The sequence below is a fragment of the Erithacus rubecula genome (assembly GCF_903797595.1).
Source record: "Erithacus rubecula genome assembly, chromosome: 3".
In the NCBI taxonomy this organism is placed as follows: domain Eukaryota; kingdom Metazoa; phylum Chordata; class Aves; order Passeriformes; family Muscicapidae; genus Erithacus; species Erithacus rubecula.
Genome location: NC_136689.1, coordinates 48,465,417 through 48,488,959, shown reverse-complemented (window position 1 = coordinate 48,488,959; position 23,543 = coordinate 48,465,417). Strand labels below are relative to the sequence as shown.

The following is a 23,543-nucleotide window of genomic DNA, read 5'->3' as shown; positions in this document are numbered from 1 at the left end:
GTCACAGCTCCGGTGCCCACAGCAATTAATTGTGGATCTCACTGGACTAACTAGAGGCATTGCTTAGATTAAAAAAGTCATGATTTCTTCTCCTACCCATTATCATTCCTGACTTCCAGAATACAGAGATTGTATAAAAGGCCCTGTACAACAACTTTGCCATGGACTTCTCACAGTTATATAGTTTTCCTGGTTCATTGGCACGCAACACATTGCAGCAACTGTCTTGGGAAAGTGATCTAAACCCTAAAAATAATTGTCTTTTATCTTGAGACATTTCTGTTGGTTTGTGGGTTTTTTGGTTTTTTTGTTGTTGTTGTTGCTTTTTTGGGTTTGTTTTGTTTTGTTGTTTTTTTTGTTATGACCAAAACTACATGCAAATTAATTTTCAAGCCATTTTTCACCTGGAAAAAAATATATTCAGAGAAAATGGTGGCTTTTCCTTGAAATTTTTTTAATTATAGTATGTCATTTATAGTAGTAATTTTCTGTCCTTTGGAATTTTTATTACTAAAAACAAAGAAACACCAATGTTTACTTAAAAACCTGGTAACTGTCACAAAATCTAATAATATACTAAAGTTTGGAAACACTTTTTTCATAAAATAAAACCTGTGACATTCTCTCAATGTCTCTATTTACATCCTGCTTTATCTTAGTCTCTACAGAGGCAACAATGCTTCATGCAAGGAAAACTCAGCCTCATGCTTCATTGAGTACCTGAGCTACCTTCAACACATTGAGAAGCAATATCAGTTCCCTGGTGAGCTTTCTCAACAAACTCTCTCCTGCATCATATCTAAGTGGTTATCATATCTAAGTGCATCTGTGACCTTTTGAACATGCCTGTTTTCTGACCTGCTATGCATCAATACCTCAGACAGACACTTGGTTCCCGTGAGAAGTTTAGTTTGCTGAGCTTCTGAAAGACTCAACAGAGTCAGTGGGAGCATTGATACTAACTCCAGCACCTTGTCCTCAGCCTGCAAGGATGTTTAGGGCTTGGCACCCCATTGTATGCCAGGGGAACATGTAATTCAGCAGGAAAGAAGAAGAGGAAATTGCATCAAATCTGTGAAATCATAATGTGAGACTGATGAATACTTGTGTGCCTGCAATATTAGTTGTAAAAAACGAATTCTTGGGGCAGTTGCAAATTTAGCTATATGTCATGGTGCTTGAATTGTGGCCAGTGTTTTTCAGCAAATCTTAGTCAAAGTGGAAAAGCTTGCTTGTCAGCCATCATTCATACTTCCCATTGTCCTTACCCAGCAGAGCCACTGGCGAGCCATCCTGTGGTGCAGCCAGCAAAAGAACAGTCCAGAACAGCAGTTTTCAGCTCTTCTGCAGTTGCTAAGCGAGCACTCAGGTCAACACAAGCTTTCTCAGCTTCGGCTAAATACAGACCCTGAGAGTTGTTCTTGGACTCGAGAGCAAACACTTTCCCTGCAACACCAAGAAAGGACATGTCATCCATCATGGAGTTGTACTCAATACATATTCAACAGAAATATTGCAAATTAGCACCAAATAAAGCCTTCATGCTTTTACTAAGTTTATTTTTATGGCCCACCAATTTTTTATTTTGGAAAGCTTAATTTAATCAAGACCGTAAGTATCCTTGTGTTAGTTTTTCTTTTAATTTTGTCCATCACCAGAAAAGCAAGAATGACTAAGCCACTAGTCATTCCTAACTCAGAGGAGAAACTTGTCTTGCCTTTGTATGTCTGTGCTTAAGAACTGGAGAAAGAAAGCATGATACTCTCTCATATGCACATATGAAATCAAAGTCAGAAAGAACACCTCCTGTAGGCTACTAACACCAGAATGATATTGCTAAATATTTTAGTTACTCTGCAACAACTACAGCTATAAAGTAAGCACATGCCTAAAAGCCAGTATTGCAGCCTTGTCTTCTACATCAGAAATAGATTTATACTTAGTCTCTAAAATCAAAATTATGTTATTCTATGACATCTTGTGTCTACATGCAGACTGCTTCATTATAATGTCTTTTTGGAAAGACAGAGAATTTCTTATTAATGGAGGGCTCTTTTTTTTTTTTTTTTTTTTTTTTTTTTCAATGAGCACGAGAACATATTTAGCATAACTTTTTTTGGTCATTTTTATTTTCAGTTTGGCTTATTTTATTTTAATTTATCCAATATCAGAAAAGCTGAAAGAGTGAAAGTTAGAGGTTTTGGCAAATGGGAACAGGTCAGTTGGGGTTTTGGCAATGAAGCTTGAGAAGTTACTGGGTTATGGAATAAATACACTAGCTGTGTGCTCCAGAAAAAGAAATAAACAATGAGACAGTTTGCAGCTGACATTTAAGTTGCCATAAATACTTTTTTTTCTGATTATAACACCCCTGAGAATACCTTCTAGATTTCAAAAGTACAGACTGAGATTGCTTACAGTTGCATGAAGAAAATTTTTAAGCACTTCTCATTCACCAAATGCCCAAAACCCTTATTTATGTCTGATTTCCAGAGTGGAGTAGTGGTAGTGCTTATATGAATACAAAACTTCCAGCACATACCAAGTATTCATTACATAGCCAGCTTCACACTCACAGGAGATATCGACCAGTATATGGAATCCTTCAGACTGATTCAGCCTGGTTCTGTCCAAGTGCCACTCTCACCACATACGGCTTCAACAAATTGGTAAATCAGATTCTAATACTAAAAACAGGGCACTTACACAGGGTAGGTCTGTCCCTGACGGCTTTCTGTTCTCACAGCTAAACCCATGAGAAGAATCACAGTCCTTACATCAGAAAATGTAGTTTCACTCAAGTAAACATGTAATTTGTGTTTGCATTGTCTAGCAAAGGCAGATGAGTCCCCATAAAGACTCCTGTTTTGGTGGGAACATGTGCACAGCAAGAAGTCATTTTGACCTGGGAAAATGGGAATTTAAAAAGGTGGGACAAGCAGCTAAGAGAAGAAACAGAAATTCAGAGTACCCAGAGTGATTTTCCTAAGACAATTAACAGTAGCTGACTAAGGAATACAACCACAAACACTGATCAGTGTGAGAGACACTAGATTGCATAATCTTTGGATTCTCCACTGTAATCAATACCATTAACTGTAACTAGAATGGGGGGTTTTACACAGAGTAGCAAGCCTCTACATGCCTGAGTACACAAACATCAGGATTCTTTACATGTCCCAAACAATGCACATGACTCTAACAAAGCTCCTGTTCCCAAAGCCTTGACAGACAGAGAGAAGTGTGCATGGCCTAGGGAGAGAGACAGTATAAATAGAGAGATGGTGGTTTTGAACAGCCATTCTTAAGTTGCAAAACAACTTTCACTCCTAAAGGAAAGCAGGGATTAAGTGTAATGCTTTACAAGGCTTTGTCCCAGCTAAAAGCCTGTCCACGTTCTACATTTCACCATTTGACTGTCAGGATTGAGGTGCATCATCAAGGCCATTTAGAGCAAGTTTGCACAACATCTGACTTAAATCATGAATGCTATTTTGATGTGGCACAACCCTCATTTACTAGCCATTAGTATTTCAGTTAGATGACTTAAAGAAAGAAAAATCATCAATCCATCTAGATACAATTATTTAATAATTTCAAGGTTTTATCAGTCTGAATGAGTTACATTTTTAAAGGAGTTTAGCCTATCCAAGACAGAGGCTGAGACAGCTTTGCTTGACTATTCTTACGCTGTTTGCTAGTACTTAAGATACACTAACTTTCTACTAGAGCCTATGAAGATGCTGTCAAAACAGACTCTTGTCCTTTGAAAAGGTATCTGGGATGATCAAATAATATAAACAAGTGAATTATAAGGTGATCTAGGAAAGAGTGGTTGGAAAGATACAGTGAACTGCTTTATAGGAAATTCTGGTTAGCCAGAATTTGGGTAAGGAAGGCCAACTTGTTTACTGGACCAACCTGTGAATTTTCTTCAAAGTTGTAGAAGCTCTGTGAGTGTCTATCCAGTTTTCAAGATGTACCCTCTGATTTTGTCTAATTTCTTACTTAGAAAATATAATAGCAAATAAGGTTCACTTATCAGATGCTTGACCAATAGAACAGCTGGATCCTCAATATCCTGAGATGTGTCACATTACTGAACGGCATTGACAGAAAAAAAAAAAAAAAAAAAGAGGAATGCTAGCACCGTAACAGGAAAAACACAAAAGCACATGAATACAGGAAATCCCCTTAAACAAAAGACAGCAACACTGAATTTTGCACCTTACAGTGTCATGCCTAACATACTCAAGATATTGATGCATTGAATTTTTCTCACTTTTAATTTCAAAAGTGGAATAATTTTCAGTCTAAGGGAGTCTAAGGGTCCTGGCTAACTATTTGTAACATTTTTATTGGTCTTACTTGTAATGAAATGTTTCTTTTAAAAGGATTGTGTCCTATACTTGATGACATAGTAGTCTTTCTTCTTATATTGGGGTGGTTGAAATCAGTCTTATCTCAGAGAGAGTATCAAGAGATGTGTTGTCATTTGGTTTTAAATATGAGACTGTTCTGTATTTTCATAAGACATAGGATGAAGGATCATGTCTACATGAAGAATATAGTGTGCCTTTGGTTGTGGTGCCTTTGAGAAGCCACCCTGTCTGAACTCCCTCTCAACTCTGTCGCTTCATTTCTGATCTGTAACATTTGTTTCCCATAATGCTTCCACCTCCACAGGAGGGTGGAAATTTTTTAGTAAAACTACATACTTTTCTGAAGTTTTTCTGAATAAAGAAAGTCCCTTTGATCCCTTTATTTTTAAAGACCAAGCTAAAAATGCATGCAAAATAGTATTTCACAGGACACTTACTGAACATGTTGAGTTTAGCAGGTTCAGAATGAAAAAGGTCCTTGTCACAGTAAGGTTATTTTAGACCCCCATTTGAAACAAGTGATAAAGCTTTTAACTTCAATGATGAGGCATAAATAATAAGACATCATTCTTCCAACCACTATTTGTCAGCAGGAGTCACAGTTCACATGAAAAATTCATTCTTGAAACAAGAGATTCCCTCTTTAATACCTAGCTTATATTAGATTGCTAGCCTCTACCTTTATCTGATCATTATTATTACAGAATATTGATTATATTTTGATGTATTGATAATGTTTTAGTTTTTTTTTTTTAATAGATTAATATAGTTTTTACTAAAGTGTACCCACTATATTCTGACTGAAAACATACCCATAGACACGTAGATCTCGGGGCTTCTAGGAACCAATTTTATCATCTTGCTTAATTCCTGACTAACTAGACTGTAGATTTCCCCCATCTAGACTGTAGAATTCCACCATCAAGTCCAAAAACTCATGGTTCAACTAGAGCATGTCTTTTCAACATGCATCCAGTCATGACTGAATGCCTTCAAGTAATGGAGAATTTACAGCACACTTTATAGTAAACTGTTCCAATGGTTCATTACTCTTACTCTACCTAATTTCCAGCTCCAAATTTTGCTAAACTCAGCTTCTAACAACTGATCCTCATAATGCTTTCAAGACTAAAGAGTCTTGAAAACATTACTCTACAATCAGATACTCAGTGCAAAAAAGGAGTTCTTTAAAAATAAAACCAGTCCAAAAGCTGTTTCTTCATATTTTATGGAAGATAACTGGGTTTAACAGAATTCGATTGATTATCAAGAAAAGAGTTTGGCTTATTTAGACTTTTACAGTAACAGATACAACAAGTTCATCTGAGGTGCATAGACACAGTTCAATACCCACTGAAATGGGTTCAAATTTCTCCATCTCTTCAGCAGGATTTGCATTATGCTTGAAGAAGGAATATAAAACTGCATAGTCAAATATACTTTAACGTAAGAACCTCCCTCAATAATAAAATACAATGAAAGCACTTTAAAAGACATGCCCAGTGTGCTGACCTCACAACATGATACTTCTTATTTCAAAAAATAAAAACTGATCTGTTTCAATAAAACAAATTTGGTGGAACATATGCAAATGTGGAGTCCAATACGTTTTCACTTGAATGTTAAAAATTTCAAATTGAGGTAAAAGAGAGCAGAGGAAAGGAAGGTCACTTCTCTGCTTCAACAGAAATTTAACATTTATTTCTATGCATGTGTGCAACAATGTAACTTGATTGAAAGTGTAAAGGTGGAGGATCCAGTAACTCTAAAATTGCAGACAGAGATTTGGCTAATTACTATTTCTACTTAGTTCATGAATGTGGAGTTTATTTCTCAGAGAAACAACAGTGAATGATGTCTTACTCAACTCAAAAAAATATTATGTCATCAGAAAAATAGCAAAATCAACATGTCACGTTTGAGTTCCTCCTCAGCTAAAACTCAGCTTGAGTCTTAATTTTTATTTTACTGCACACTTTAGGATCAAATAGTTGGAATTGTTCATGCAAGAACGTGTGTTATTTTGCAAGTAGGAGAATGAAATGTGTAGATGCCTGCTACTGAAATGTGAGCATCTAGAGACAGCAGAAGAGAAAAAACACTTTTTTTCCTTTACTTTAAAGAAAGGATGCAAAACAAGCCACACTAAATAGTGTAGAAGCAGGGTTTTCGTACTTTGTACATCATCAGTTTCTAGTTAGAGGCATGTCTCTCTGGTTCTATTTGTGACCAGCTTCCTGGAGTCTGTACTATTTCACCTGCAACCTCTGCAGTCTCTATGTACTATGCTCACTACTGATGACTGGTTTGACCAATAGGGCTTCATGTAATCCAAATTTATCCAAGAGATCAGCTCCATTTTGCACAATTAGTAAAGCTTTGAAATCAGCAAATTGTTCATTTCAGGAGTGTCTCAGTACAGCAGATGAATCGTCATCACCCTCTCCTAACATGCTCTGTCTCAGAGCAAGTGCTTGGCAGAAAACTATGGCTCATACGTGTGGATATTTAGAAGCTGTGAAAAGACAAAGGAGAGAGGCAAAAAAAAGTAGAGGCAACTCCTGTGCAGGATTCAGGAAGTCACATCCTTGTCCTCCTATGCCAGTGCAAATGGGAAACAATTTAAACCCCCAGAATTTGCAGTGATACAATAGAAAACTGCCACAACACGTATTATTCTCCAGTACCTGCACTGGAAGTGGCACACCATAGTACTTCAGAGCATGAACAAGACCTTGAGGGAGCCTTCTGGCCATCTCACCTGGACCTGAACAGCTTTAAGCAAGCTCATTTCAATTGGGAAAAAAAAGCTGCAAACTGGAACAAAGCTGTATTTTATTTCTGCATTTGCCTGGGTGTTTCTGAAGCCTATTTGTGCTACAGCAATATGTGCCATGGGAAGTAATGGTCAAAAGAGATCAATTAAGTTCTGAGGCTTTACACCTTCACCAGACCTCAACAGCCATCAGTTTTATTGCTTACTCTCTGTCATTATTATTGTGTGAGATAATAAAGTCAAAGTCTTCCTTAGGGAAATATGTTGCAACCGGTTTCAGACGTTTGGCTGTAACAGGGGCCAGTCCGAATTTCACACGTTTTTAACAGGACATATTTAAAATCCCTTTGGCAGTTTGCAACACAGTCAGATAGCCTCAGTTAAAAATAACAAATACACAAACACATATGTGCCAGTCTGAATAGTCTGTTGGCATTCAAGTGACACTTGCATGTATTAGAAGCTAGCATAATTATCTTTTTTACCTTAAAAAATGAGAAGGTGATTTCTGACTAGATCAGGACAGAATCTGCTATAAAAGAAAGTATTCATCCCGTTTCATACTCTCAAATCTTCTTAAATACATTTAAATACATACTTGAATTTTAAAGCTGACATACAGTGTTTTCTTTTGTTTTAACCCAGATGGCTTATAGGAGAGTGTTATAGTTGTTTGCTAAAATATTAATATTAGAAGAACACACTGAAGATCAAGTTAATAGCAGAGTTACACATCTTTCACAATGTTCCTTGGAAAAATTGCAAACCACAGTATTATAATAATGCTTGACAACTGTAAAGTACTTCAGATATTCTGCCCTTTCATTGTATAAATGTTTTTACCACATGTGAAGTAAATTTGACAAACAGTTGAATGACAACTAAAAACTGTCATGACCTCTGCCTTAAAATGTTCTAAAACTTTTTTCCCCCCTTTCTCTTTTAGAAGATGCTTGTTTAGGAATCAGTAAGTTAGTTTAGTTAATTTTATGGAAATAATAAAAATTGGAATGTGTCCCTGAAAAAACAAGGCAATCTTCAGGTGAAGCATTCTTAGGAAGGGAGATTATGATTCCTGCCCTGTGTCCTTAAACTCTGTGAAGAATCCTTTTTCATAGATATGCTTTCCCTCCCTCTTCTCTTTTCAAAGGCAGTTTGCTAGGGAAAGCGTACATCCTAAAAACAGAATCACAGTTTTGCCTACTGCAACATAGTGCAGTTGTCTGACACATTTTTTTTCCATTATGCTTAATGAAATGCAACTCTCATAAACTTTACAAGACAGGGTTCTGTTGTATAAATGGTGTACATTTATACATTTTACCCAAAGCAGTAGAAATATACAGGCAAGATTAATTTTCTCCCTTTCCTTTGCCATACTTTGTCATCAACTGAAAGAAATTTTAAGTTAAACAGGAAAAATACTCTGAGAAGAAGCAAGAAGAGATTTTTATTGCCCTATAATGTTTGAGTTCTGTTCTCTGGAATAATGCAGCAAGCATCAATGGTAAAGGATTAGGGTATTGAAATAAAAAAAAATCCTGAGACTGGGCATAAATCTATCGCAGCTGTAAATGCGGAAAAATGTGACCATTCAGCATTGCTGTCCCAGGAAAAGACAGTGGTTTCAAAAGTAAGTCATGTTTTGGTTTAGACAAGTTGAATTGACATTATCAAAAGCTGAATCACTTAAAGGGCATTAGGCCACCAGAAACTTTCAAGGGATGCAGCGTATCAGGATCACCATCAGCAAGTAAAGAGTCCCATTTCAGAGTAACTGGTAGCTGGTGCTTCAGCCAAATCTGTGTCCTGATCACATCCCTCAGCAGTGAAGTGCAGATGAAGCTCATGTGCAGAAAGGTGAGCAGTCAGTTCAGTGTGTGTGGCATTGAACAGAAGAGATTATCTAAGTCTTTCACTTCTTGGATTCCCTTCCTCAAGTACCTTTATAAAGTGACACCTCTGAAGTGGGGCTATGGGAAAGTTCTTTGGAGAAAGGCATTTTAATTATAAGGAGAGGTCTCCTAAAATATAGCTAAGTCTTCTTAATCACGTTCTGGCTCTGTTTCATTATTCTTATTTCCTCTGGAAAAGTTCACTATCCTATCATTTTGTTGTAATAAAATAATCTTAGCCTTCTGGGATCTTATTTCCTTTCTCTGCTTAACCCCAGGATATTAGTAAAGTCTCAAAAAGCTCTGAATCAGAAGTTTCCTAATGCAAACTGGGGCATGTATTTCAGCTTCTTATTTAAGGGAAAAAAAAAACAAAAAAAAACCAGTTGGTTTGGGATTTTTTTTTTTTTTTTTTTTTTTTTTTTGCAATAACACATTTCAACATACAGCTCTCATTCCAGCCATAGCAACCCAGCCCAAACTGAATGGGAGACTCACCATCAGCCTGAACAGAGATGATCTGAAGTATGAAGAAGAGAGATCCTACTCCCTGGAGAAAGGTGAGAGAGAATCTCTGAGAGCCTGAAGCCATTTCCCTGATTGTAAAGCCCTCAGCTGCAGGAGGTTGGCTGCTGAGGCTTTTCCTCTCTCCTCCTCTGCACTTTTGCAGCGAGGTCTGCGGTGATGATTTCAAGGAGCACTCTCCCTCGGCAGGATCCTTCGTCTTGGGTTTGCACTGAAGGCGGGAGGGGTGGAAAAAGAAAGAGGGAGGGAGAGAGGAATCCTTGGCTTGGCTAGTGTGAAGGGGAGGGGAAGTTGGGTGGGGGAGATGTCCAACCAGCTGGGATTGGAGAGAGGCTTTATCCAGCCCAGTCTGCAGGGCAGCACACACAGAAAACCGGTGTGAAAAGTCACATTATCCTGCCGGTAAATACCTAATGGATCATGGTGGAAGAAATGCAAAAGCCAGGAGGGGGAGAGAAGGGGGGAAAGGATAAACGACGAGCAGCAGTAATCACAGTGTGAAAGGAGAACGGCAGCTACACTGTTGGTGCTGGTACACGGTGAGTTTGTGGGCTTAGCTGTGCATCTCCAGAGGGATGGGTACAGACATGGGGAGCATTTTCCTCTCCACAGTACAGAACCAGCCAGCAGTGCCTTGCTGAGGTCAGTGGCTGCTGCAGCAGGAGTGATGGTGCTCAAGTGAGGGCTGAGGTGAACGCCAAAAGGCATGGGACCCTGGCGACCCTGAAGGTCAGCACTGGGATGGATTAATCCTGCTATTTCAGATTCCAGCTTCACGATGGGCAGGAGGAACTGGAAGTTGAAGTGGGGGTCCACCAGCTGGTCTCTGTCAGCGCTCCTGATCCAGATGAATGGTCATCTTGATCATTTTTGAACACTCTGAAAGCAGCAGATGAAGAGAGTTTCCAGTTCCCACTAGCACTTATAGAACTGTCATCTGTCCCTCATTCTCATTGATGTTTTATTTGTCCCAAGTCAAAAGTCAAAAGAAACCCCCACAATGAGAGGAAACATACTAAGGGTGATGCCAAGATTTATTTAGCTAAACATATAAACAGAATAGTTTTGTGTTGCTGTTGGAACTCAGCAGAGCTCAGAAATATTGTTTTCATATTCCCATCCTATTTTGCTTTTATTTCAACTTCTTAAAATTTTTTTCCCTTAGAAATTTGAAGCTGGGCAGAAATGTTCACTCTGGCAAGAAACTATGAACCACCAGGAGTAGAAATAAGGAGCTGACCCTTCTCACTGCTGGAAGCCCTGGTGTCCTACACCTGTAGGCAGCTACAGGAATGGCCTGAGAATGATGAACTTCTGCAAGGTTGGTTTTGGTCTCACAGAAATGACTCTAGCTCAGGAACTTCTGTCTAAGAAATTTAAGGAAGCAGGTAACATCATACCTACAGAAATTTCTAAAATACCTACATTTGATGAATTTGGGGAGATGATGCTCCGATCCTGTTGACATTTAAAGAATTGTATCCTTCTTCCTCTTCTGTATACCCATAACTGGGATATGAATATACATGCTGAAAACTTGCAGATAGGTTTTATGTAGCTTAGAATTTTCAATTTATCTGGAGAATAGAAAGGGCAGCAGAGTTTTGGGGTTTTTTTTGATTTTGCTTTTTGTTGTTGTTGTTGTTGTTGTTGTTGTTGTTGTTGTTGGTTGGTTGGTTTTTGTTTGTTTGTTTGGGGTTTTTTTGCATTACCTTCCCAGCAATACCAAGAATTGCCTCCAAAATTAGAAGGATGGAAAGTTTCTCTCTGACTTTATTCTTAACACAGGGTGGTTGGCATAACACAACTACAAAAGTGCATTTCATTTCAACAGAAACTCCAGGTTCTGTGTAACAGGAATGAACATACAATGTGACAGAAAGGGAACCAGAAAATTGTAACATGCATTGAGTTTATGTTTCTTTTACTAGCAACATAGCTGATGGCATAAAATGCATTTTAATACTCTGATACACCAATAATTCTACCCTTTTTAAAAAGTGGTGGTCACTTTTAGTGAGACAGCAAAGAGATTCCATGAAACTGAGTAAGTAAATACAGCAAGACTCACAGACATTAACAGAGACCTGACGTTACTACAGCAATAGCTGCAGGTTTCCCTGACATTTGTCATAGCAATGATGACTTTTCAGGCCCTTTGCTGTCCTTAGGAGTTTGGCCAAAGCAGACTGAGGAAAGGGCAATATCTTCTGGATTTCCATCTAAAATTCCTAAAGCCTGTTGGGTTAGTTTTTCTATAATTTGATCGTTTCCTTGTGTTGTTATATGTAAAGGCATGTTGCCACTCTGGCTCCTGTCTTGGAAAATCTCAGCTTGTATTCTTGAGTAGAACATCTTATTGATTTTAAAGAATTACCACAAAACCACAAGATCTGTTTCTCTTTGAAGGCATGACCAGTTTGTAGAATGACCTGGCTTCTTTCTGCCATCCCATCTCAACTGTAAAGTAAGTCTGTAAGTTTTGAAAGGTAAGGATATTTACCAGTTATTAATTCCTGGAAGGTAAGTATTTCACTGCCAAACAGTTGTCCTTCTAGTCTTACATTTCTATCAGCAAAAATTTCTGATCTTAGTGTATTTTGGAAGACTTTTATAAAGCTCAGTAGAGTTTTTATACTCAGAGAGGTTTTATACTTAGAAGATATGCATGGTTTTATATTGAAATCAACATTAATCAAGAAAAAAAATCCTGCTTTTAGAATCAAATCCCTCTTGGAACCAAAATCTCAAAATGAGATCTGGAAGTTAAGATGCTTACAAACAGATATAACCTTTTACTCAGAGCCTCTGGCATTCATGGCACTATAGTAACGCATCTGTCAGACTACCCAGTGTATAAAATACAATGTATTATGACAGATTACAAAAGTTTAATTGTGCCTGCAGCTTTACACCACTGATAGATCATGCCTGCCTTGGGGAGCAGTGAAGGTGCCAATGGGGATATTTTACAAAACAGTGTTTCACTGTGTGCAAACTTTCCTGTAGTAAGACAGGGGAAAGTGTTGGGTTATAAAGCATGTACATACAGTATGAATGCACACACACACACACACAAGACACTTGTGGGCTCTGAGGCACACAATAAGGGTTTGGTCATCTACTACTTGGACAGCATCCGTGTACATTTGCATCTGGAATATGTCATTCAAGTTAGAGTGATTTTTAAATAAAATATCTAAAAGAAATAAAAGTGAATAGAGACACATTTGCAAATAACACCACATGTATTTATAGTAGATAATATTGTATTTGTTCTCTTCGTATCTACAACTAGGAATATTTACTTTCTGCCACTGAAAATTTATATACTGTAAACATTGCTCCAATTCTGCAAATTCTAACACATGATCTTGAGCCTTTTCAAAATAAAGACTAGAGTCCTAAAGTCTTGAGCAAGTAGACACTCTGAAACATTTGCTATCTCAAGCCAAGCTGAGCTGATGTTGGGGGATTTGTTAAAGTGCTGCAGCTGGCCAAGAAACTGGTCTTTGAAGAATGCTGGAAATCCATAGGAATAGTCACTTTTCATATCAGAATGAAGCACAATAGAAATAGATTCTGTGCAAAAAAAGATATCTCTGTCTTCTGCCGCTAAAGCATGAGATTCTCTGCATAATGCAACAGCTTCACATGTTGATGGTCTGCATAATTTAGCTTGAAGAACTGAATTTAGATGGCATCTAGGCATTAGGTTTACTTGTCCTAAATTTTCACTACTTTGTTTTCAAGAAAGATCCAGATTAATATATGAGCAAGGTGGTGACTAAGTTGCTCTAACTAGCATGATTATTAAAATTTACAATATGGTCTGGAAATTCTGAAGTCCTGTCTTGAGCTGAAGTTGAAAGGAGCTAAATGCAGAAATAACTGAGGCATACAGTTTGCTTAGTGCCCTACACTCAGCTGCAGCATCTACACAGAATTATGACACTATAGGATAACTGCAACTATTTGTGGTGATCCATGCCCAGGTATGAGTTACCACTTGCAAATTTTCAGATACCAGTTGATCTATGCAACCAAATAACTGGTTTCCTATGGGCTAGACATGCTGAAAATGGCTTTCTCTAGGTACTGGGGGACTCTGGAAACCAAGAGGATTTGGGTTCTGCAGCTTAGTAGCACATTAACTTGTAAGCTTGCATAGCCTCTCCAGATTCTCTCTCTTCACATATTAACAAAGAGAACCAACTTTACACACCGTTCTGATATGCTCTTAGTAAATCAACTTAAATTTTTTATAGATACTTTCATAGTATCATATCATTATAATGGGGGAAGCCAATGTCTTGTGCCCCTGCTAGAAAAGGGACATAAAAGAATTACGACTTGGCTTCCCAAGGACTGTGTAAAGGGACCTGAAATACCTAATAGATTATATAACATTTACATACAAGCACTGCAATGGCATCTCCTAAAGGATATGGAGTCTGTGTGACTGAAAGGCAGGCAGGGAACTTTGGTAGTACTGTACACCTATTGTTTTCATGGATAGTGCACCTACTGTATACTGGGATCCAAACTTATTCTGTAGCTGTGTCCAAGCTTCTAACCCCCAAAAGCTAACTGGAAACAGGAGAGAAAGATTTCTTTGTTTATAAAATGTGAATTATTAGGCAATGGCAACACAGACAAATATTTCTCAGTATCTGGCAGTCTACAACAGCTGCAGGGAACTTTTTATTTTATTTATACAGAGTGTTTGCACCTAATTAAATGAAAAAGTAGAAATGTGAAGAACTACCTGAAAGTAATTCAAGGAGCTGACAAAAAAAGGAGAAAATTTTAAAAAAGTAAAAAGACATATTTTCCCCACTTTGTGGGTGGTGGGTTGAACACAGGGACCTGTGTCATGGAGCTGCTGACCTTAAAAAAGAGTGTGATTCTTACACTTACATCATGCTGTGGGGCCAGACGTTGTCATGTGACAGGCCATGACGCTCATATAAATCATTGCCATGTAAAATGTAAAAATCATACTTCATTTGTTGGAGAATGAGCAGCCTCAAGAAAAGAATTAAGATATCTGGCGATAAAATAGCAGCTGCAATATTAGTGATATACAAAACTAATTCAATTTGTTTTTCTGACAAACAGAGGTAAACCAAACTTTTGACTGCTCTTGGTTGTGTTATTTGGCTATGGAAATGTGGTAAAATTTACTTTCTTTGTTTTTTAAGGCCTTGTAGTAGTTTAATGGATGAAAGTTATGTAGCAGTGTAGAAAATGATGCAATTTTACCCAAATGGTTTATCTTTGCTCTCTGTGGGCATCTGAAAAGTCTAGGTGGATAAGAATCAAATACCTTGCCTAGACTGCCTGCACACAAAACACTCCCACTTTACTGTTTCATCCAGTTTCTCACACTCTCTAGCCTTCAGCCATGATCTGCAGTTAGATGAGAGAGAGCAATTAAATTCAAGGCTGCCTGCATCTACCCAGTCTATAGCTGCTGAATACCTTATACTGTGGACATGTGGCATGGTGTGAGCAAGTATGGAACGTGGCTCATCTTCTCACAGTCCCAGAGCAACAACCAGATAAGACAGTTGCTTCCTGAGATTTCACTGATGCTGTGAGTCTCCTCCAAAGCAGGCTGCTCACACCAGCACCTGTACCTGCATCAGCAGGTGCTGTGCTGCATGATCTGGACACACAGGGCCAACAGGGACCAACACACAAGGGATGATCTTCAGTATTTATCACAAAACCTCACACTATCTCCATCCACTCCCTAAGTGCCTCCAACCACTTGTGAGCCACACTGCATGGAGACAGGGCCAGTGGCAGGAGGACTTTGGCCCCAGCAAACTTGCCACCTCCCTGGCACACAGCAGACAGCATGGAGTTTCCTCCCCCTTGCAGAATTGTGCTCCAGCATCTCTACTCTGGTTTTCAAAGGGATATGTCCAGTCCTTCCATTTGCAAACAGGTCCTTGCAAATATTGAAGGAGGAGTCTCTCAGAGCGTCAATTGCTCCCAGCCAGCTGTGGGGAATAAGTCTATGGTTGTAGTGTTTGTCATGCTTCCAGCATATCAATTAATTTGACATTTATTTTACCAGTCACCTAATATTTTTACATTTCTGTCTCAGCTTCCTTCTCCAGCTATTTCCTAGGAGTTCATTTAACTGCATTCTAAGGTATGCTCCCTAGCCTTAAGGCATCCTAATTTCTCTGCCCTCTAGTGCTGTGTATGACACACGGTGCTGTGGCACAGAGCCATGACTGGTATTCAAAAGTTGACTGGTCAAATGCTAAACTGCCAAAACCATACAAGTTGGCTAAACTGACTTGACTTTTTTATTCCTCCTGGGAATGCATCACCAGTCTATTTCTACTAATTTAAACAGCAAACCTTTTAAATACAGCCTGCTAAACCCCAGCATTTTACACCATCAACTGGTTCAACTAAAATCTATTTATTGCACATTTAAGTGGCTCAACCTGTGGAACTGATCCACCCCGCAGGTTCTCAGCTGCTGGGGGTATGACCAAGTGCTGTGTTGAGCAAAGGCAACTGGAAAAGTTCTTTGCCTCAGTGCCTGAAATTAAAGGCCCCGGTGACAGGAACAGCTGAGCCAAAGTGAGTACAGGGCTCTGCTGAAGCAGAAGATTTTCATGGCAGACTGTCACAGTAACCAGCCATGGTATAGTCATGAAATGTGAGTTTTGGTCTGGACGCTTTGCAGTTTGCAAACCTTGCAGGAACTAGTGATAGTGCTTTGTGCTAAGGCAGTAGTATTTTTAAGTAGAGTTTTATGCAGACTCTAAAGTGCTGTGTTTTCCTAATTCCACATGGGGAAAATGATACTGCTTAAAGGCATTGTAGCAGTTAGGATAAAGCTGTCATGTTTCCTAACTCAGCAGAACTGAGTACAGGGAGCTGAAGGCAAGGCTGTTGATATCAAAATTTGAAATGCCTTCCCTCCATGCACAAGCCAAGCATGCCATTATTGAGGTCACTATAACTTTTGGTAAGACAATAAGGAATTAGGAAAAGGGGAAATGCTGAAGAACTTTTGAGTCATAACAGCTTGTCTGTACTTGGGAAGAAAATAACCTTCTACAGTCCTCATCTTCCCTGTAACCACACAGCATGCTTTCAGGTCAGACCTCTTTCACATCTTTCCATGATCTTTCCAATATATGCCAGTACTTCAGAAGCATGGAACTGAAGTATTTGGGAGCATAAACTTCTGAGTGATATGTAAAGAGTATTGGAAGAATTAATATAAAGGAGAGTAGATTAGAAAACTTCATGTAGATGTAGATGTTTCCAAGCTACTGTGGGGGTTTGGAGAATTGAAGCACGGAGAAGAGAACCGAAGGAAAATTCTCAAACTCTTTTGCTCTTAATCTAGGGAAACCTAATTTCTGTTTTCTCAATTCCCCCACCTCCATCTTTTCAGAAAATATTTTTATCAGGTTCCTCTCAATCTCTTCTCCTGCATATTTTTGCATCTTTCCTCTATAATTTCAGCTTCTGAGTCTCATGGTGACACTCAGCTCTTCAGGTGGGATGTGTGGGTGGGGGTGTGTGTCAAACACCCAAGAAACTTATATCAGCAGACCTACCTGCCACCAGTTTTACAATACTTTGAAAGCATCACCTTGCATCTTCTCCCTTTCAAAGCACCCTTCAGTTTGTGTAAGAAAAATGGATACACAACATCCAAACTATGTTCACTCTACCTGTCAAATACCATCCCAAACACCTGAGGTTCACTACACTTCCACCCTTGCAGTAAGTCCAGTCATCAGAAGCTGACTAACAATCTAACAACTGTAAGGCAAACCCTGCAACACCCTGATGGTGATGGAGGTTGGGCAATAAGATAATTTGTGTACCAAAATATGGTCTTAAAAGCCTATAAATTACTGTCAATCCCTTGAACTGGTCAGCTCCTGCAAATGGGTTGGAGTTGAATAAGGTAAGGAGCTGTAACTGGTGTGCCCACAAATGCCAGGCTACTAACATTGTAACCACTGATTTTTATTACCCACTACAAAAATACTAGTGGATTATTATTAGCTAAAAAACCCCTGAAAATAGAAATATGTTGGTACATTAAATTTAAATGGTCACCAAAACATGCTTTTTTAGCAATGGAAATAGCCAGGATATTTTTGATATTAAAATATTTATTTAGAAAAAAGAGACCTCTTATCCCTCATTCGGTTAAGTAAAAAAAAAATAAGAAGAAAAATCAACATTGTGTGTCCTCAAAGAATTGATCATTTTAACTCCATAAGTAGAAGAAAATGTGTAATTACTCTGTATTCCTATCAAGAAGATGACTAATTTTTTTTTAACATATTAATAATGTATTTTATTTGCAAACAAAATTGAATACTGCCCTGAAGTTTGGAACATCTGCAATTTGTAATGGTAAAAAGAAGCTGGGAGAAGGGAATCAAAACAGAAGCTTTTTGTTTGTACGTGCATGCATGCACGCACACCCACATGTGTAAGTGGGTGTGCTCATGTGGATGTAGAGAAGGCTGGAGGGAGGGAGGGAGAGAGGGAGGGAGGGAGGGGAAAAAGGAGAAATATTTTCCTTGTTTCTTTATTTTTGCAGGACCTGGCAATTAGGTGATTTCCAGGCATGGATCTAATGTTGTAGACTTCATCATATGCTGATACCACCAAAATTACATGTGCAGCTAAGGCTTCCCACTTGGAGAACTTGGATTTTTTCTGTGTGCCTCATAAGCATGTGATACGTTTCATTGAATGTATGAAAAAGATGCTCAAAATAATCAAGTTAGATTTAAAGTTCAATATTAGCAAGAAAAACAAGTCAAAGGGATAAGAAGGTTAAATATCAAGCCATTTAACAAACAAATAAATAAATAAAATATTTTGATAAATGAACCTGCATTTAATTATACATTAAATACTATCTAATTTTAGTAGCTGAGGTATTGCAGACCAAGTTACTTTACTAAAAGCCAATTTTAAATCAGCAATGAATTATTGACCAACACATAATGCCTGAAATAAGTCCTATCTCAATCTTGTTTGGTGTTTAGTCATAGCATATTTATCAATCCATCTTTTTATTTGCCTGATCTTTTTTGATCTCTTTCAGTCTATTTGTTGCCTTTGCAGAGCATAATGAGTACTTATTACTAAGTCAAGCAATCTTAAGGGAGGAGAGATGAGAGAAAGCTTTGCATGTGCAAAAGTGCAATTATTCTGTGCCTTCGTGTGCAATAGAGAGAAGTTCAGGAAAATTCAAGTTTTTTCTGTGTTTCAACCTTTTACTGGTCAGAGTTGTACCACAATAGTCATCTAAGCTTCTCATCCAAGTCACAAAATCAATGCTTCTCTAGTTAGATATTCATCACTCTGTGAGAACACTCCCTTCCAGGCAGATTGTACACAAGGAGCATCGTTATCATTTGGCTTTGCATTTGAAATTGGGATTGGTGGTGGGGGGGAAATCCTGACATTTACCAAGATTAAATATGGCTCACCAACTACAACAAAGCTAAATCCAACATCCCTAACTAATAACACATTAATTACTCTTCATTCCATAGGGACACGGGATACGTGGAGGGGCTAAGCAAGTACTAAATGTGACACATCTATTTCACAAGCTGTAAGAGTAGATGATTGCAAAGAGAACATGTTATGCTTCATGTTACAGAAGCTTATTCAAATATGTTCTATCCTCTGACTGAAAGCTGACAGCGATAAAATTCTCAGTCATGCAAAACACAAAGGAAAAAGGTAAATAGACAGTAGGAATGCAGTGTTATTAGAGCACTTGTATGTTCAAGATTTACTACATTTTAGCAAGCAAATTCAGCAAAATAATACAGAATAATTTTTGTCTGTGTTTAGTTTTTGAATTTTGAAAAACCTTTAGCAACATAAAATTAATCCAAATAAGATGCTACTTCTGCATAGTACATCATTAACTTAATTCTGAACAAATTTTTCAACTAAAGACTTAAAGTAGAAGACAATGATTTATGATCCTATATGAAGAAAATATCAGAGAAGAAAAGTTATTTTTAAATTTGTTGCATTGACTTCAACACATTCCAGAACAGACCTTATTTTCATAAACTTCACAAGTCAATAAGCTATTTATATGAGAGGTAATCAGCAGGATTATGTGGAAAGATGTTGACACTGTAACACACACAGTAAAATGATTCTCAAAATACTAGTCATTATCTTCAATTTTGTTTTCTATATGATTGTTAGGAACCAATCTTACTGATTCAGCAATAAACACTTGGCTTTGCATCCACTGTTGCTGCTTACTAAAGTCTTGAGAAATCCTATGTCTTTGAAACTCCACGCAAATCATCTAAAAGGAGCCAACATTTACACTCAGGCTGAATTAGAAAATAGAAAAATATACGAAGAAAGTTGTTTAAGGACAAAGTTGTCTCCAGCTAAAATTAAGCACTGATTCACAGTGACATTATGAAAACACTGAACTGTACATTAAAATTCCTAAACATTGCTGCTATTCCCAACAGGCCAATGCAAACATTTGTTATTTCTCTGTCTGAGAGGGAACTTGTAAGTTAGGAAATGATGTCAGTACAAAAGAATTCAAAACTAATTTTATCTGATTGGCAAGTGAGTTAAAGTACTGAGATAATAAATAAATATTTGACAGCACCATTCCATAGTATAATTCATTTCACAAATGCACTAAATTAAAAGGAAAGCCTTCCTAAGCTGCAAGCAATTTCCAGGCAAACCACTAAGCAGCATGATGGTGATCACTGCCATGGTGTCATGGCATAGCACCTTCTTACCCTCGCAAAGGTCACCAGAGTTTTGAGCAAACAATCAAAACCACAAGACAGAGAATGGTATGGTAGGTTCAGTTTTGTCACACTTGTGACAGGGAACTTAATTTAATACCACTAAGCATTTCTGCATATGAGGATGAGGAAACAATGCTCAGTGTTTGGCCTTATATTTGTGTCAGCAGGGCTATCACTATTGATCAGGAGCTGAGTTTTGCCTAGCAAAGGGCATTGCTGGGAAAATTAATTCCAGCATGATAGGGCTGTTGTTAAGATCCTATTTTAAAATTTTGATGTGTCTCAGTAAGGGAGTGCATGAAAATATGTTATTCATGCAATGACCTGTTCTCATGGGCACATGACAGCACAGGGGAGACACAAGAGGAATGCAAGAGCTATTAGATGGGATGTACAATACAGACCTAGAACTCAGAAATATTTTCAGAGAGTGTTCCCAAGTACAGTGTGTGCCATTTCTTGTTGTGTAGCAAAATGGAAGATGAAGAGGTGCTACACATTTAGGTCCTCACAGTTGGCAAGGTTGATCTGTTCAGTGGTTCCTTCCTTCCAAAGTAGATTTTCTATTAAAAGTTTTGTGATCTGAGATACAAGCAAAGAAGGAGTCTCACATCATTACAAGGGTATAGAGCATTTGTAATACTGTAATTATGGAGACAGATATTCAGCCTGGTTTAGACTTTGCTGAAACACTAGGGTCAAAGTTGGAACTGAAATTCCCTGAAACGGAGAGGCTTTTATGCAGGATTTTTATTAAAACCCCTGTAGAGACAAGAAATAACTGCAAAATTCATCAGAGGACTTGTCAAGGGCAAGGTTTATAACTAACTATGGGGAACTATAGTTAACAATTAAAAAATGCAATAGCTATATATTACAGTTATACATTAGCTATATGTAATATCATATAGCTTGTAATACCATATGCTTTTAAAATTGCTGTACACCTTATGATAATGTTTTGGATACTAAATGCAAACCAAAAAGCATTCAATGCTAATTTCACTTACAAAACAATCACCATAAAATCTGCTTTTTTGCCCTTTACAGAAAAAGGAGAGTTGTAGGCATTTACTGTCAAAAAACCTAAAAGAAGCGAAAGGCAAATGAAAACCTGATTTATATGATGAGATTAAATTCAGAACGGCAATCTTCCATTTTTTTCTTTTTTATTTTTTTAAGTACATCTTACGGTTTTTATTTCATTTTCTTCCTTGACTTAAAGAAGACAGGAATATCTATTGATTATCCTACAAATAATGAAATCTTAACTAACATGTCTTTAACATGCTTGAAGTATTAAAAGGAAGGTGAATACAGACAGCATTGAAGGTTGTGCATTAATATTCATTTTTGATCTAATAATTTATATAATATGCAAATATACATACTCTCCTCCTCTTGACATACTTTCTGTCATGTAGACAGGGTCATTTTTCTAGAGAGTGCTAATACAGAAACTTGCATTTTTTGTGAAGCTTCCCCAATACAAAGCTGGGTTTGTATGGCACTTCAGCATTGTTCTGGGTGAAAAGCATTACATGCATGTAAGCTGTGTCATTAAAAAAAAACAAATTGGGAAATCAGAAAGCATGAAAGCGAGAAAGAAATTGGTGATTCCAAAAAAACCCAGTGGTCCTAAGAAGTCAACGTTTTATCTACCTAGGCTTGCGGTACAACATGATCACCAGTCTGAAGTAGCTGTTCACTTTATTTACCACTGTAAAATAAGCTCTCTTTGTGTGCACATAGGCTCTGTTGCACTTTGGAACTGGCTACAAATCATATCTATGGAAACACCAGCAACAAACCATTTTCTAACAATGAGCAGGAGGAGTCAGAAGGTTGACTCATAAGTCAGCACTTACTCAGTTACCTACTACTAGCCTTATTTCCAATCTTCAGAGGTCTCAATGTCTTCTTTTGTAATTTTTCCTGTTTTAAAACTTTTAGCCTAAATGTCCAGGTACAGCTGCTCTACATGCAATCTTATGGGCAAGTACACCTGTCCCCAAACTGGACACAGACTGGATACAACTGTTTGGTTTGTAGAATTTGAAAGAGTTATTTGAACTACAGGTTTAGGTAATTAAATGTATAATTTATAGCAGATGTTTGGACTGTCTGTATTACCTCTAACTACAGGGAAATATAACAACTGTTAAATTTAGTAGCATCTCTGGAGAATATGATTGCATGGTAAAAAGTTGTGGCATACTGAATGAGAGTTGTTTTAGTAACATTTTAATTAAACAACTATTGCGAATGCCAAATCGTGCGTACAAATTGGTGAAATTAAATGAAAATATATTAAAGCTATATCTACCTGTGAACACACCTAGTGTGAGCTGAAGCATGATATATTCTAGTTTCTGACTAGGCTAAGTGCCACACAAGAGCTGACTTATTCTTTGGTTACTATCCAATTTTCTGAAAACACCTTAGTTTTAACAAGAAATAACTTTAATAAAGGATATTGTCACCACAATACCTCACTGTTGTCAATGTAAATTTTACTGAGAAAGACATTTTTGGTAGGTGAAAAATTTTATCATGGAATCTGAAAGCAATTGCCCTGCTCTTCTTTCTCTGATCTTTAAGTACACTGACTCCCAGTTTTTCCTTCATTGTTCATTCCTGTCATGACCCCAGTACAGTGCTGGGTAGTCATCAAATTGTGCCAGTCTCTCTTCTGGCCTTTTTCTGAGCACAGGCTTCACTTTCTGCTGATCTACATGGTGCTTGGAGAACTGGTTCATTTTGAAATGAGGTTGGTTTACCAACCTGTATTGTAAATGTCACTCTAAGTGCAAACACATACATTGGTTTGGCTTATCCATGTCTTTCAAATCCTGCATGTTATGCTCCAGTAAATTTCACCACAGAACATTTGCAGTAGGCACATTCCACTCACCTGAAGCCTCATTCTCTACAAGTATACTAATGCAAATGCCTTGCTTCTCAGTGTCAATTCCTAGTCCATTTCTGTAGCTTGGCCATTCTTGCTGCCAAGTGTCATTTTCATCTAGAAAGGGTAAAAAGACAAGCGAAGAAAAACAAATATGCCTACAAAATTAAGAAATTGATAAAGTAACTGGAACTGATGTTTGTTTGTTAGTGATCTCAGGTTTGCAACAAG

The 23,543-nt window shown here is 37.7% G+C and overlaps 1 protein-coding gene across 1 annotated transcript in view; it reads right to left on the bottom strand.

Moving 5' to 3' along the window:
- SUSD5 (sushi domain containing 5) overlaps positions 1-9,824 on the bottom strand; it is a 39,311-nt gene extending 29,487 nt beyond the window's left edge. The window contains exons 1-2 of the mRNA XM_079302406.1: positions 9,552-9,824; positions 1,269-1,446 (exon numbers count right to left, since the gene is read on the bottom strand). Of these exons, the coding sequence (XP_079158532.1) occupies positions 1,269-1,446; positions 9,552-9,645 (272 nt within the window). The 5' untranslated portion in view covers positions 9,646-9,824. The remainder of the gene's footprint in view (positions 1-1,268; positions 1,447-9,551) is intronic.
- Between the last annotated feature and the right edge of the window lie 13,719 nt (positions 9,825-23,543).